The sequence below is a fragment of the Petaurus breviceps genome, unplaced genomic scaffold (genome assembly GCF_028583685.1).
Source record: "Petaurus breviceps papuanus isolate PSGF00001 unplaced genomic scaffold, PetGlider_PUasm1.0 103, whole genome shotgun sequence".
Taxonomy (NCBI): domain Eukaryota; kingdom Metazoa; phylum Chordata; class Mammalia; order Diprotodontia; family Petauridae; genus Petaurus; species Petaurus breviceps.
In genome coordinates, this window is record NW_027185588.1 from 5,070,050 (window position 1) to 5,086,185 (window position 16,136).

Genomic DNA, 16,136 nt, shown 5'->3' on the forward strand with positions numbered 1-16,136 from the left:
AAGCACAAGAGGGATAAAAGAGGCATTTACTTACCCACAGGACCTACAGTGGACTCAGGTGTCAGGGGGCCACTTGTCAGTACTGCCATGCCTCCTGGTGCTACATGATCTGGGATATGTGTGGCAGGCGCTACACCAACCCCACTACCTGAGGGAACAAATGAGTGTATATATCAGAATCAGAAGGGACAATATATTATCTCCACATGTTCTGATCGTAAACTCCAAAATACGTGCTTTCTTCACTTCATCCTTCACACAGTAGAGTGTTTCTCTACTGTCCCACTCTCTCACTTATCTTCACTCTCTGCTTGTCTATTGGCTGCTTCCCTGGTACTCCATCTGCAAAAATGAAAACCAAAGAACCTTCACCATTTCCATCTGTCCCTGATAACCATTCTTCCTCACCTCTCCTCTTTTTGTGGTCAAAGTCCTTAATATAGGTATCTACAGAAGGTGTTTCCACTTCCCTTCCTCTCACTCTCTGGTTATCTCTCCAGTCTTGTTTTCAACCTCATCATTAAAATGAAATTGTCCTCTCTAATGTTACTAACAATCTCTTAACTTCAAAAACGAATGACCTTTCCTCAATCCTCATTCTTCTTAATCTCTCTGCACCCTTTGATTCCATTATCCTATTTTCATTGATACTCTTCTCTTTAGATTTTTAGGACAATACTCTCCTGATTCTCCTCCTAACTGATTTCTATCTCGGTCTCTTGCTGGATTCTCCCCTAAGTCATAAATGCTAATTGTAGGTGCTGTATGTTATGGCTCTGACTTGGGCTCTCTTTTTTGCCTCCTCTATGAGATTTCATGATCTCATAAACTCCTGTGAATTTAATTATCATCTCTAAATTGATGAATTTCAAATCTACTCCAGTCTGCCACCAAAGTGATTGTCCTAAAGTCCAGGTCTGACCATGTCATTGTTCTATTCAAAAAACTTCAATGGTTTCTTCATACCTCAAGCATCAAATGTAAAATCCTGTTTGGCATTCAAAGCCCCTCCTTTTCTTTTCTAATTTTCCTGCACCTTACACCTCCTTTCCCCCAGTGACACTGGTCTTCTTGCCTTTCCTTGTACTTGCTTCACTACCTCCAAACTCAGAACATTTTCATTAGCTGTCTCACATCCCTGGAGTTGTTTCCTTGCTTATTTTTCTGGGTTCCTTCAAGTATCTGCTAAGATTACATCTTCCTGTAGAAGGACCCCACTTTTGTATATAAGAAGGTGGAATCTTAATAGCTATGACCCCCTTAATTCTCAAGTGATCCCTTTTAATTTTGGTGTCCTTCCTCTGTTGATTATCACCAATATATCATGTATTTAGCTCAACTCTTCCATAGGGCTTGCCATGAGACCAGCAGTCAGCTCTTTAGGAGAGACATCCCTGCTAAAATTTTGCTGGGTGCTGAGAGAGCTGCCCTAGTGACTGGGAACTTTGGTGAAGGCAAAAACCATTGCTGAGCTGTCCACTATCCCTGGTGCTGAGTGCAGTCACTGTTTCAATTGGGCTCTGTGGGTTCAGTTGCAAGAGATATAAGTGGGCTTCTCTGAGCTCCAGTAAAACTCCCTATAGAGGGTGAAGGGACAGTCCTGGAGTAGGTAGAGTAGATGATATCCTCACTGAGGCCAGGCAGAGAGGACGTGGAGGTCCTATCAGGTCAAAAAAAGTTATTCCTGGGCCTAAGAAGTGCATTGTGTGATTCTGGGGGTATCTTTGTGGTCTCCAGGAAGATGCTGAACACTGTTTTACCCTCCCTTGACCTTTCTGTAAACAACAAGAAAGTGCTCATGTCTCTTCCATCAGATGCTGGGATGATGTTGGGAGCAATGGAGGACAGGGCAGCCAGCTGAGCCTGATTCTGTTACTGTATAGGACAAGCATCCTGCTTCCCTGGGGTGGTTCACCTCATAGGCAAATTTTGGCTTGGCCCAATTTCCATTGCACTGATCAGGCTGTAAGAGTTGAGAATAGAGGCAAAATTGGGGTTGATTTCAATTCCTGCAATTCAGACAGTGGTATGGGAAGAATCAAGGGGAGTGGCCCTAGAGTCAGGGTTGTGGTAGAACTCTCTCTAGAGGCTGTTTCTGATACAGGTGTGTCTTCATGGAATATAGAAGAAATTGTCCCATCTGGACTGATCTTGAAGGGACCACTGGAGCCTGCACTGGCTGTGGACTCTACTGGAGTCATGGAAAGTGTGGGGCTGCCAGTGCCCATGGTAACTCCAGGAGATGTCTTAGGTGGAATTGAGACTTCCATGAGAGAATATATAGTTCTCCTGTGTGTCTTAGATCTGAGGCCACCTGTTACAGTGGACACAGTGAGAAGATAGGGCTTGAATGGTTATTGTACCTGGAGTTGTCTCCATGATGTCTATCTCTGTTGCAATAACTGAAATGGAATCCCTCACAGTAGAGCCAGCCATGGTGATGTTGGGGCACTCTGTTGAGTCTCTTTCTAGGTTATACCCACTCATATTACCAATGTCACTGTGCCATGGCAGTTGGTTGAAGTGTCCCTAAGGGTTGATGGGGGACGTTTGGAGTCATTTGGACAGATTCTTATTGCCTCTCAGTAGGGCTCCTTCTGTATTAAAGATATCTCCCAATCCTCCACACCTCCTTTTCCCCACACTCTTCAATTGAGCATCAGCACCTGGATGAGTCTTATCTTCAGTCTAAAGATTCTATCAGGGACTGCTACACAATTGCTATGCTCTCCTAGGGTGGCCACATTAGTCTGTGAAGCACCCCTCTGAGTGAACCTATCCCATCAAAAGATTCCTTTTTAAGTCATGTAAACCCCAGGAATGCTTGTGGAACAGATAAGCTAAGAATATACTGATGCTTAGCTGCAGTTCTATTGATATCTGGGGCAGGGATATGAATTAAGATAGAAAATTATTCTACAGGGAGATAGGTAGTGCAGTGAAAAAAGTGCTGGTCCTGAAGTCAGGAGGACCTGAGTTCAAATCTGGCCTCAGACACTTGACACTAGCTGTGTGACCCTGGGCAAGTCACTTGACCCCAATTCCCTTGAAAAAAAATAAAATAAATTAGGCTGAGTTCAAGTGACTGACAGATACCTGTCCTAATCCTAACCAATCTTTCTCCAAAGCTGTTATCACACCACTGGCTTCATTAGAGAAATCAATGAGACAGGAAAATCTGGGTACCAAAATTTTAGGAAGGATTTCAAAGGAACATAATGCAATCCATACTTCTAATGCTTACTCCTTGTGAGACTTTGGGCAAAGGTTCACCCCAGGGCTCGGTTTTCTCTACATTAAGACATTTGCACTAGATGACTGAAGTCCCTTCAAGTTCTAGATATATGATCCCATAAGGGCAAACAGAATGGCAAAGCAACTCAAAGGTATGTCCATATGAACATCTGTTGAAGGAACTGGGGGATTTTAAATTAGAGAAGTGATGATACAAAGGGGACATTAATGGTTGTCTTCAAGTTTCTGAATGATTCTCTTTTGGAAGATAGATTCCACCTTCTTAGTTTACCTCCTGAGGGCAGAACAATAGCAATGGATACAGAGCAAAGAGGTAAATTTATGCTTGATGTCAGAAAATAACTTTCTAAAAATGAGAGCTATTCCAGAGGGAGAGAGGCTGTGCCAGGAAGTGGTGGGCTCTCCTTGTCATCTTCAAGAAAATGTTAGATATACTGCAATGAAGACACTTGTTGGCTAGACTGGAGTGGGGATTCTCCTTCAGTTAGGGGTAGGACTCAATGATCTCTCAAGACTCTTCCAAGAAGGAAATTTCATGATTCTCATTCTGTAATCCTTGACGGCTTGACACTTAAATTCAATCCCCATTTTCAGAAGGCTGTTCTTCTGAAGTTTCTAAAATGAACCAATGAGTCACTGCCACAGAGCAGGAAATGAGAGCCCAGAAATGCTGAACCCCCAGCACAGAAAAGATGGAGGAGCCATGGGGCAGCCAGATGGTGCAGTGAGTAAGAGCGCTGGCCCTGGAGTCAGGAGGACCCAGGATCAGTTCTGGCCTCAGATACTTAACACCCACACACACACACACACACACACACACACACACACACACACACACAAAGAACTGGCCGTGTAACCTTGGGCAAGTTACTTAACCCCAATTGCTTTAAAAAAAAAAAAAAGACGGAGGATCTGTTCGCTTACCTGGGGCACTGACAGTGGACACAGGAGTCAGGGTTCCACTTGTCAGGGTTGTAGTGCCTCCTGGCACTCCATGGTCAGGAATATGGGTGACAGGTCCCAAACCACCTGCAGGGAGGTATAAGGGAAGGGTCCCAGGATTAGTCATGTCAGGTTCCTGGCACACCCAAAGAAATACATTGTCCCTACTGATTGGAAACCCCAAAATACATGCCTTCTATTATTTTGTCCTTCATACCGGCTAATGGAAGTTTCCTCTGCAAAGCACTACTTCAGTACTGGACAATCCCATTATATATCAAACTAACTGGAAATATCTGAATTTTGGAAACAAGAAATCTGAGAAGCTTTGAGACCTGAAACCATTAGACTGCCTTCCTGTTGAGACTTAAGGCAGACTGGAGTGATTACATTTGCCTAACAGACATAGCCTTGAAGTCATGGCCTTAGTGTGAAACAAAACAGATATCCAAAGAAAAGCTCATTGGAAATGATATTGATGCCTTTGTCCAGATATGATTCTCATTCTACTATAGACGCCATCCATCCATCTCCTCCAAGGCCTCATCAACATTCCCTAAGTAGGAGGCTTAATTAGAATTTTGCTTACTTGTGAACAGGGTGGAGCTGGTAGGTTCAGGGGCAAAAACAGAAGCTGTCTCTGCTCTGGCACTGCTGCCCTCTGAGGTTGTTGGTGCTGGGGTGGCAGGTGATGATATCCAGATTGACTGTGTTCTTGCTGGAGACAGAGTAACAGCTTGAGTTGATGTTTCCACTGACCTTGCAGCCAATGTGGCTGTCCCTGATCCCCCCCAAGAGTGAGCAGTCCCAGGAGAACTGGAGCTTCTCAAGGCAGCAGAAGTGGTAACAACAGGAGAGATGTTTGGGCTTGGGTTCAGAGACTCATGAACAGGGCTATCCATTGTTGATTTTGTGGAGGACCTTGGGAAAGGTTCACCTGAGGTGATGTCAACTAGGCTTGGAGAACTGGTTTTTACTGGTGATAAGACAGGTGAACTTGACCCAGTCTCCATGTCCAATCTGTTCAAAGCTGTGACCTTTGACCATAGAGGGATCAGGGTCCTGAGAGGACTGGTGACTGCTGGAGCTGTGCTGACTTCCAGGATAGCTGTGCTCTGACTTTCAGGCCCTTGGGCACTTGTCCTTGGTGCAGTGACTTCAGAAAGCATTGTGTAAACAGGGGTTGGTGAAGTAGTGCCTCCTCCCAGATATTTTTTAGTTGACAAACTGGATGGTGCCAGATGAGGGCTTGTTACTCTCTCAGGACTAGGAGCTTGTGTCCTAGGGCTTTCCAACAAAGATGACAAGGTGGAAGAGGTCCTGTTGGCCTCTGAGCCTGAGATGGTGCCCATGGATGCCTGGATGTTTTCCAGTCCAGAGGCCAGAAGGGAAGCTGTTATGGTGCCTGTTCCGTTGGTCTCAACTTCAGTAGGAGATAATGGGGATTCAGTGTCATTTCCCTGTGGAACTTTGGCAACCAATGCTCTTTGAGTTTCAGATGGCTCAGTCAGGGTCACAGCAGTCAAACTTGATCCTTGTCCAAAATTAGTGGGAGTCACTGTGATCACAACTGGCTTCCAGGCAGCAGGACTTGTCTCTCTGGAATTCCTGGGCTCAGAACTTGTTGAGATCTCTCCCCAACTGTTGCCAGGAGGCAGGGCTGTGTGCATCTGAACTTCTGGGCTGCGTTCTGGAGGAGCTGATGATACCTCTCCCATAACCATGGCTAGGCCAGTGCTAGCTGTAGGCACTATGGCTAAGGTGGTCAGAGGGAGATTGGGGCTCAATTCTGAGTATGTATGTGGGACACCTTGAGTTGTGGGCCCCAAGGGGATCAAGTCAGCGGAGGTGCTCAACTGGCTTGGTCGTCCAGGAGTAATGTGTGAGAACATAGGAGCTTTAGGAGAAGTGGTGGTCAGTGGGACATCTGTGCTCCTCTCTGCCTCTGTACTTGGGAGATCAGTACTGAGCATGGTCACAGGTGAGAAAGGAGCCATGCCCGTGACCTTGCTGCTAGAGGAGAGATTTGTTTTCTTGGTCGCAAGTGTTGCTGAGCTCATGTGCTCAGTCATGTGGGTAACTACAGAGGAGGTTACTGGAGTTGAAGGAGTCTGTGACCAAATACTGGTGGCATCGGTTCTAGTGGTGGTAACTGTCACAGCTTCAGCTGCAGCAGAGGGCTGTGGGATGACTGTGCTTTGTCCAAGGGGAGCCATGGAGCTATGGGCACTATGAGACAGGGTTGAGGGAGTTTGATCTTCTGGGGGAGCTGATGACATTTCTCCCATCACCATGGTTGTGAAACTGCTGGCTGTTGTCACCATTGCTAAGACAGTCCCTGAGCTTTTCTCTGTGTCTGTACGTGGGACACCATGAGGCATGGTCCCTGGGGAAGTTGAATCAGCAGAGGTGCTTAGTGGGCCTGTAACAGTTACTGAAGATATGGGAGATAGAAGTGAAGCAGAGGTCAGTGGGGCACCTGTCTTGCTCTCTGCCACTGAGCCTGGAAGCTCAGAACTGTCGGTGATCATAGAAAGAGGAGCTATATCTGTGACTTCATTGCTTTTGATGAGACTTTCTGTCCCAGGAACAACCAAGCTCACAACTTCTGGCATGGGAGTAATCCCAAATAAGGCCACAGAAGTTGAAGGAGGGAGCGTCTGTAGCCATGTAGTGCTGATATCTGCCCCAGTGGTGGTAAGATCCATGGATTTAGCTGTGAAGGAGGGATGGGAGATGAGTGTGCTTTGTTCAGGGAAAGTCTTAGAGCTGCTGGTAGTAGGAGGTAGGACTGAGCTCACTTGAGCATTTGCACTGGGCCTCACAGAAACTGTAGACATCTCTTCTGTCACTCTAACTGTGACAGTGCTAGTCATGGTCACCATGTCCAAGGTGGTCAAGGAAAGAGCTGAGGTCTCCTCCAAGTCTTCAGGTGCGATAGCATGAGTCATCATCTCCCTTGGAGTAGAGCCACCAGAAGTATCCAACAGTCCTTGTCCTCCAGTAGCAGTGGCTGAGGACATGGGAGGTATACGTGATGAGGAAGTGGCTGGTAGGCCACCAATGCTGCTCTCCTCCTTTGTCCTTGGGAGATCAGGGCTGTGAGTGGCTCCACGAAAAGGAGGGATGATATCTATGATCTTGCTGCTTTGGATAGGAATTGTACTTTTTGTGCTAGGAGCAGCTGGGTTGATGTCCTCAGGCATGTGAATAATGCCAGATGAGGCTATGGGCGGTGAAGAACTGAGAATCTTTGGCCAAGTAGAGGTGCTATCCATCCCAGTCATGGTAAGAAAAGTGGCTTCAGATGTGGCAGAAGATGTTTTTTCTCCTGTAAGAGTCACAGAGCTACTGCTGGTAAAGATATCATCAGTCGCCATTGTTGATAGAGGGGACAAGATTGTCCCTGCTCCAAGCCTGTTCCCCCTGGTGAGGAGGGTGTGGTGTAGAGTGGCATAGCCATCTGGTCCTGTTTTGGACTCTCCAGTAGGGCTGGCCTGGAGGTCAGCTGAGATCTCAGCAGGAAAAGTTGTGCTAGCAACTGACCCTGCAGTCCTGCCCAACGTACTCATCTTGAACACAGGGATGGATGGGGAGGCCACACCATTACCCAGCTGCCTGTTGTCATAAGTTATGAAATCTGGGATTGCTTCTGGACTAACACTGGGAGGAAAAGATGTGTCTGCAGTCACTTGTCCAACTGAACTGGTCATCCCCTCAGAAGGCAATGTCTCGGTGGGTTCAGTGGCAGGAGGTGCAGTTTGCCTTGTCAAGGCTCCTGTCCTAGGGGGTGAGGGGATAGTTGTGAAGTGGTTGGCTTCCTGTCTTACATCATGCGGGACAACAGCAGATAATGCCTCTGGCCATGGAAGAGTTGGGGGTCCCGTGGAACGTGTTTGCTCTTTGAGAGTTCCCTGGGGTTTGTCTGTACTCTCCACAAAGGAAGCAGACATTGTTATGAGCCTCATTTTCCCTTTTGTGGGCGCCAAGGATGCATGTGTGTCTGCTCCAGCAGGGACTGGGGTGATGGTAACTGCAGGAATGGGCCAGGTAGCTGAGTCAGATTCTGCTGGCGTCTGGGAGGCTGGCTTCTCAGGGGCAGTAACCTCAGCTTGCACGAGAGTTGATGCAGCACTTTCCCCTGTTTCTTTGACACTGAAAGGTGAAGGAGAGGAGGACAGGGAGGCAGGGGGACTTGCACCCATCCCTGAAACCAAGGCAGTTTTCTGGAGAGCATCTGGTGAAATCGACCTTGCTATTGGTCCAATGCTGGTACTCTCCATGGTAGTCGTGTATGCTCTAGATGTGGTCATTGGGAGAGGAGAGGAAAGTGTCCCCGGCAGGCTGGTCTTTAAGGGAGTACTTGAATCAGAGGTAGCTGTAGTTTCATCTGAAGTCAAAGGGAGCAAGAGACTACTGGTACCCATGTTCACTCCTGCAAATGTCTTGGGCACAGCAGCGGCTCCTGTTGGAGAAGAGTCAGATTCTGTAGGTGTCTCAATTTGTTGGACATTTGTACCAGTAGAAACATGGTAGTTGGTGGGCTGAGTAGAAGGAAGTGTTTCCATGGCAACTGCCTCTGTTAGAACATTTGAAAAAGAGGCTCTGACAGAGTGGGTCACAGAGATGGTGGTGGTCCCCAGGGAGTCTCAGGTTTTGGGAGATGAGCCTCCTGCCTGGGTACTTTTGCTGGAGAATTTGGTGATCAAGCAATTGGTTGGGACATGTGTAAGAAGGTAGGGAAGGAAGAAGGGAAGGCTATTCATCCTCATTTCTCCTCAATAACCCAATTCCTCCTTGGGGAGACCACCCTACTACTTCACTTTCTTCTTCAGTGGTTCACATAAACACCTCTTCCCTGATGATCAAATTCATCCACCAAAGGGAATCATTGGGGACCGTGACTCCTGCTACTCTGGGGTGACTACATTGATTGATGAATGGATCCACAATCACACAGAGGTTACTTACTTCATCCCAAGATCCATCTTTTAAATCTTGAGAATCACCTGACCTCACAAGGGCTTGGGGAATGAATGAATGCTTGCATGTGTGAAGAAAAAAAATGAATTAATTGAATGAGAGGGGAAAGAATTTACTAGAGGACATAAATAGTATCATTTCCTAAGTTGAAATTCCCCTTACATCCAGGCCAGGAACATGGATCAAGGGACTGGGCTGGTACAGACTCCATCCAGATTTCCAGAAGTTAAAACCTTGATTAAGGGAAGTTTCCAAAGTAAAATAGTTCATTATCTCTGACACTTGGCTACCAGACTCTAGTTCTCATTAGAAAGTTACCAAATATAAAGAGTTTCTGAAAGGATTTTGTATATTCCTATCAATATCCTTATTTTATACAAATGAATTCTAAACAAAACATAGGTAAGAACAGGGAGTGCAACAGATGCACAGGCAGAAAGACCGACCTGCTCTAGTTGGACCTCAGGGGGATGCCTACCTTGGTCAAACTTAAAATATTTTTCCCAGTGGGAAGAGGGGTCATATATGATATGCTCAGGGACAGAGATCAAGGTAGAAATTATTTCCACAAGTGCCTGATGATGCCAAACTCCCCTCCTAAAGGCCTCTTCATTTCAGTCTCTGGAGGTGATTTTCTGTATTATCTCCAAAGAGGAGGGTGAATGCTCATCCAGGAGAGGAAGCAAAGGAGGCTTTTACTTATCTTTAAGACTAAGAGTGTCTAGGAATTCTGGAGGGCTACTTGTCAGTGCTCTTTGGTCTGGGATTTGTGTGACAGACGCCACATCAGCCTCTTTGCCTGCAGGAAGGAATGAGGGGAGAGCCAGGGAATCAGTTACACCTGACTCATGGTGTACATGAAAGCAAAGGCATGGAAACCACACAGCCTAACTTCATAGTCTAAGATTGTGCACATTCTGTTTCTTATTATCACTTACCGTGACTCCAAGAAACATCCACCTTTCAAAGCTACAGCTCCTGTGAAATGACCCAACCATTCTGGAGAGCCATTAGGAACTATGCCAAAGGGCTATAAAAATGTACATACTTTTGACTCAGCAATATGACTTCTAGGGCTGTATCTCACAAAGATCATAAAAATGGGGAAAAGACCCACATGTGCAAAAATATTTATAGCAGCTCTCTTTGTGGTGGCCAAGAACTGGAAATTGAGGGGATGCCCATCAATTAATTGGGGAATAACTGAACAAGTTGTGGCATATGAATGTAATGGAATACTATTGTGCTATAAGAAATGATAGATGGACTTCAGAAAAACATGGAAAGACTTATATGAACTGATGCTGAGTGAAATCAGCAGAACCAGGAGAACATTGTAGACAGTAACAGCCACAGTGTGTGATGACTGATTTTGACAGACTTAGCTCTTCTCAGCAATGCAAGGACCTAAAACAATTCCAAAGGACTCACGATGGAAAATGCCATCCATATCCAGAGAAATAACTATGGAGTCTGAATGTAGCCCTAAACAGACTTCTTTTATGTTTTGTTTTGTTTTTCTCATAGTTTCTTCCATTTGTTACGGTTCTTCTATACAATATGACAAATGTGACAATATGTTTAATAGGAATTTCTGTGTAGAGCCTATATCAGATTGCAGGCCATCTGAGGAATGGAGGGGGGAGGGAGGGGGGAAAAGTTAAAACTTACAGAAGTGAATGTTGAAAACTAAAAATAAATAAACTAGCAAAAAAAACTACAGCTCAGATTTGAACAATTCCACACTATCTAAAGACCACTAGTAATGATTCAGTTTTCACCAACAAGCAGGGGAGGGGGGCATCACAAGACCCACTAGGCCACCCTCCTGTGTAGTAATCTAAGAGGGATTAGGCTGGTTTAATATAGTTCTAAAGTCAAGGTCCCAACATAGCCCAAAATAGAGACCTGGAGAGGAAAAGGCCAGGTGAGAGATACAAACATGAAGCAACATGGTGAAATGGAAGGATCTCTGGACATAAAAGGACCTGGACCTGGGTTTAACTCCTGATTAGTATGCACACTCCTGGTGTGACACTGGGCAAATCAATTCCCCTTTAGACCTCAGTTTCCTCATTTGTAAAAGAAGGAGTTTGGGAATCATCAGCATAAAATGGTGATTAAATCCATGGGAGCTTCTGAGATGACCAAGAGAAGTAGTGTAGAGGAAGAAGAGAAAGAGGGTCCAGGACAGAGCCCTGAGGGACACCTATGATTAGAGGGCATGCCCTGAATAACGATACCACAGAGGACACAGAGGAGCAGTCATATTGGTGGAAGGAGAATCAAGGTAAAGTCGTGTCCTGAAAATCCTAGAGAGAAAAGAGTATAAGTAGCTGGGTCTAGAAGAGCTGAGTTCAAATCCTGCATCAGACCCTTACTATCTGTGCAACCCTAGAAAAGGCACCTAAGCTGTCAGTCATGGTGTCTCCTCATCTGCAAAATGGGGCTAATAATGAAGGGATGACATATAAAAATAAAATTAAGAGGTGAGAGAGGAATATATTGGGAGGAGAAAGAGAGAGATAGAATGGGGTAGATTATGTCACATAAAGGAGGCAAGAGAAAACTGTTACAATGGAGGGGAAGAGCAGAAGGTGAAAGAGAATGAGTCGACCTTATTCTCATTGAATTTGGCTTAAGGAGGGAATAACATTCACACTCAATTGGGTATCTTACCCTACAGGAAAGTAGGGGGAGGGGGATAAGAGGGGGGATGATAGAAGGGAGGGCAAATTGAGGGAGAGGGCAGTTAGAAGAAACACTTTTGAAAAGGGACAGGGTCAAAGGAGAAAATAGAATAAATGGGGGACAGGTTAGGATGAAGGGAAATAAAGTTAGTCTTTCACAATATAACTACTACAGAAATGTTTTGCAACAACATGGACAAGCTATATTGAATTGCTCGTCTTCCCAGTTGGGGTGGGTGAGAAGGGAAGAAGGGAAAGAATCTGGAACTCAAAGTTTTAAAAACAAATGTTAAAAATTGATTTTTACATTCAAACTGAAAATAAGATATATAGGCAATGGGGTATAGAAATCCATCTTGCCCGACAAAAAAGTAAGGGGTAAGGGTCTAAGGGATAAAGGGGGATGGGGGGATATAATAGAGGGCAGACTGGGGGAAGGGGTATTCAGTATGCTTGCCATCTTGGAGTAGGGGTAGGGGAGAGAAAATTTGTAACTCAAAATCTATTGGAAATGAATGATGAAAACTAAAAATAAATAAATTGTTTTAAATGGAGCTAATTAGAGCACCTAACTCTCATAGGGCTGTTGTGAGGACCAAATAGGACAACATATGTAAAAAAAAAATTCACAAAATCTTGAAGTTTTAAACACACATACACATGTGGGCATACAAGACATTCACAAAAGTCTTAATGCTAGATGATTCAGTTGTTCTGGAAACTGAGGTAAAACCTGATTCTGCGCCGCTTGTGTACCTCTGATCAAGGTGACTACTGGGACACATATCTTGTCCCTGAAGGTGCTTTGTCTTTGGAGGACTGGTGCTGGGTGGTTCAGTTGACCTAACTTAACCTTCTAGTACACTGAGATTTGGGGAATGCCCTGTATATGCCAGCTATCTCCAAAGATCAGGAATGGAGATGGAGAAAGTATGAACACCCAGGAGAAGCAGCATGAAGAGGGCGACTACTCACCCATAGAACTGACAGTGGACCTAGGTGCCTGACAATACTTTGTGGATGCCCACAGGCCTTCAGATTCTCCCTGGCATGATTTGTGGGTGGAAGCCACCACACTATCATCAATGCCTAAATAAAAGGATGAAGGAAGGACCAAGGATTCAGTCATATCAGAAGCAAGGGAGGGTAACAAGACAGGGGTACACCTTGCTCCTTCCTTCATTACACAACAGAGCAACAGGACATGGCCTTAGGCATCAGGCTCCGCGCTTGTATATCATCTTCTCTTGCCTCCTTTTGCCCCTCCTCAGACTTACCTGTTCTCCCTCTTTGACAGATCTAGAAATGGGGAATAGCCCTCACCACTCTCCACAAGGGATGATTCTACCTTGTCCCACCCCCACAGCTCTCCATTTCTGGCTTTGGGTGTCAGCTGGACAGGACATTCAAATTCACTTAAATGATCCCACAGGGAGAGGCGGCACCTACTTCCAAAGGAGGTTGCCGGCAATCTTAGTTGGGCCCTTGGGATAAATTGGGATGTTTCCAAAGCCCATGGCTCAGGGCTAATCTATAGAGAGAGGGGAAAAGTGGAACCTTGATAACTTTCACCAAGAAGCATTTAGTAAGTTACCTGGTACCATATCAGGCACTGGAAATGCAAAGATGGAAATGACAGTGCCTGCCCTCAACGAGGTTATATTTCATCAGAATATATCAGGAATGAAAAGCAACTTTGGATAAAATATAATAGCCCAAGAAATGAGAAGTAAGTTGCTATAAATCATGGCTTGAGAAATACCTAACCAAAGACACAATCCTATAAACCTCTAAGAAATGGCTTTGGCCCTAGAGAATGGGAAGAAAGGCCCAAGTGGACTGAATGCCCTTCCTGTTAGGGAGGGAGGAAAGGCGGTTTCTACTTACCTGCAGTGCTAATGGTGGGCATGGACAGCAGAGAACTGATCTCTGGTCCTGGGGTGACTACAAGTAAAGTTGGAGTAAGAATACTCGTAGGCACCAGACTCTGATTGATCCCTGAATGAAAGGAGAGGGAAGGACCCAGGGATCACTCATGTCAGAAAACTAAAGGCCATAAAGGCAATGTAATGTAGGCAAAGATCTAAATTTTGCAGCTAACAAATGCACCATGTGCTTCCTGTAAATCCTCAGACGTAGTTAGGTGGCGTAGTGGATAGAACGTGGGGCCTGGAGTCAAGAAGAACTGAGTTCAAATCCAGGCTCAGACACTTACTACCTGTGTGACCTTGCACAAGTCACTTGAATTCTATTTCCCTTAGATGGGTATAACAGTATTTTCCTCACAAAGTGATTTTGAGAATAAAATGATACCATTTCTAAAAAGCACTTTGCATATTCCTCAGAACAGAAGAGCTACCACATGAACACATTCCTTTCCCTCCCCCTTTTCTTTTCCTGTCCCCTTCCCCTTCCTTATATGGTGATAACTGATATTTACAAAAGAGTTTTCAATGATAAAGCATATTCAACTCTGCAACTTAACTTATTTACTCTGACTCCTGGGGATATTGCTTCCAAAGACCTGTCTCACAAAATAAGCTTTAATCTCTTACCCTGTAATAATGTCAGTCAATAAAAAAAGAGCAAATTTCAGCACCAAGGACCTCAAGGCTACCATTGGATAAAGGGGGACAGGAGTGAATCGGATATAGGGAGACCAGAGTCTATCAGACACAGCCCTGAAGCTAGGGTCCATGGAGGACCCCAATAAAGACCCTGAAAGGGAAGTGTCAAGAAAGTGCCTTCTTCCGTTGAATTTAACACAAATGGTTCTTTCTCATTTCAGGACAGAACAGGTCCCCACCTCCCACGACCTAGTAAGATCCCCAGAAGCAGAGACAAGAGTTGATGTGTATTTGTGTACACAACAGAGGTGGCAGGAGCAGGACATAAGGGAAAAACTAGCACCACCCCAGGAGTGATGCAGACCGTTGATGTAGCACCTGGGAGTTAGAGGTAGGTTTCTAGAGCATCTGCCTACCAGCTAAACTGAGCGTGACTGCTTGGGTCATGGACTCTTCTATACTCCCCTCTGAGTAACAAGTACCACTAAAGACTGGTAAGGAATCCCGGGGGGGAAAAAGGATACCAAAGAATCCCATATTTAATTAGGATATAGGATACGTGAGGAAAGGACACAGGTCTGGACTCAAGTCTACAGGCACATGGTACAGAGGGGGGCCCTGCAGAAGGCCCAAATGAAGGGACAAATTTACTCAAGGTGGTATCAGTGATGGTAGGAATGCTGATTTCTACTGGCATTGGTCAGTTGCTAGTAGGAGTAGCTAAATTTGTTCCTAAAGGAATATTTATGAAGCTAGGAATTGTGCGCTTAGAGAAACACTTAAAGTCATAGTGAGGTACTCATTGTGCCTCTGTGCACTTTGCAAAAATATAATCCAAGAGAAGACAAATGTTTCCTTCCTCACCATATTCCAAAGAAAAGAGTCGGTATTTCCAATCACAAAGGAAGACAGACAGAACAAATTCTCATTGAAATTCCACGGAAGTAATAAGGAAAATGTTCTCAGAGGCTGCAAATGATACTCATGCACCAAAAACCAAAAAATAGGAACCAATATAGATGAAATACAAAGTCTGCGAAAAGCGAAACCGAGCCAAATTGAGGATTGCTACCCCAGTGGAAGGGGAGGTGGGACACGACTCTTACTGACCTGAAACACTGACAGTGGTCCCGGGCACCAGAGGTTCACTGGTTGGAGATCTCGTACTACCCTGCGAGGATAAGTCGGCAAGTTGGCTGCTGGGACTCAGGATCTCCACAAATACTGAAAAGAAGAAAAATCAGTCAATCGAAAACGCAACCACCATGTGCTGAGTCCGTGCTCTAGGACACACACAGAGGTCTCTCAGACAGAATTAGCATGAAAAAGCTTAAGGGCTCCCAAAAGCTCCTGAAGATCATACCTATGTCCTGGGTCATAAATTCCCTATTGAACTCTGAGTAGGAAGCTCCCCTCTGCACAGCCCAATTATGCATAGGACTAAAAGCATCTGGCCACCTTGAGGACAGGCAATGTCTGCCCCGAAGATGGGAAGGGTCATCTCGGCCACAAGGACCGCAATGCACACATCTCTCATTGGATGGAAGAGGACAGTGACCGCCAAAAGACACAGCCCTCTCTTCAGCGCATGCTAAGAGAGGCCCTGAGGAAGAAGTGTCAGGAAAAGGCAAGCCTTCCTCTCCAATACACACGGCTACTTCCAGCTACAAGGCAGAAATGAATCAACCACCTACACACA

The 16,136-nt window shown here is 45.3% G+C and overlaps 1 protein-coding gene across 1 annotated transcript in view; it reads right to left on the reverse strand.

Moving 5' to 3' along the window:
- Positions 1-16,136, reverse strand: part of LOC138176273 (mucin-2-like) — a 35,948-nt gene that overhangs the window by 13,059 nt on the left and 6,753 nt on the right. Inside the window, exons 7-11 of the mRNA XM_069107081.1 lie at positions 15,548-15,661; positions 13,758-13,868; positions 6,149-8,776; positions 4,180-4,284; positions 35-148 (exon numbers count right to left, since the gene is read on the reverse strand). Coding sequence (XP_068963182.1) covers positions 35-148; positions 4,180-4,284; positions 6,149-8,776; positions 13,758-13,868; positions 15,548-15,661 — 3,072 coding nt within the window. The remainder of the gene's footprint in view (positions 1-34; positions 149-4,179; positions 4,285-6,148; positions 8,777-13,757; positions 13,869-15,547; positions 15,662-16,136) is intronic.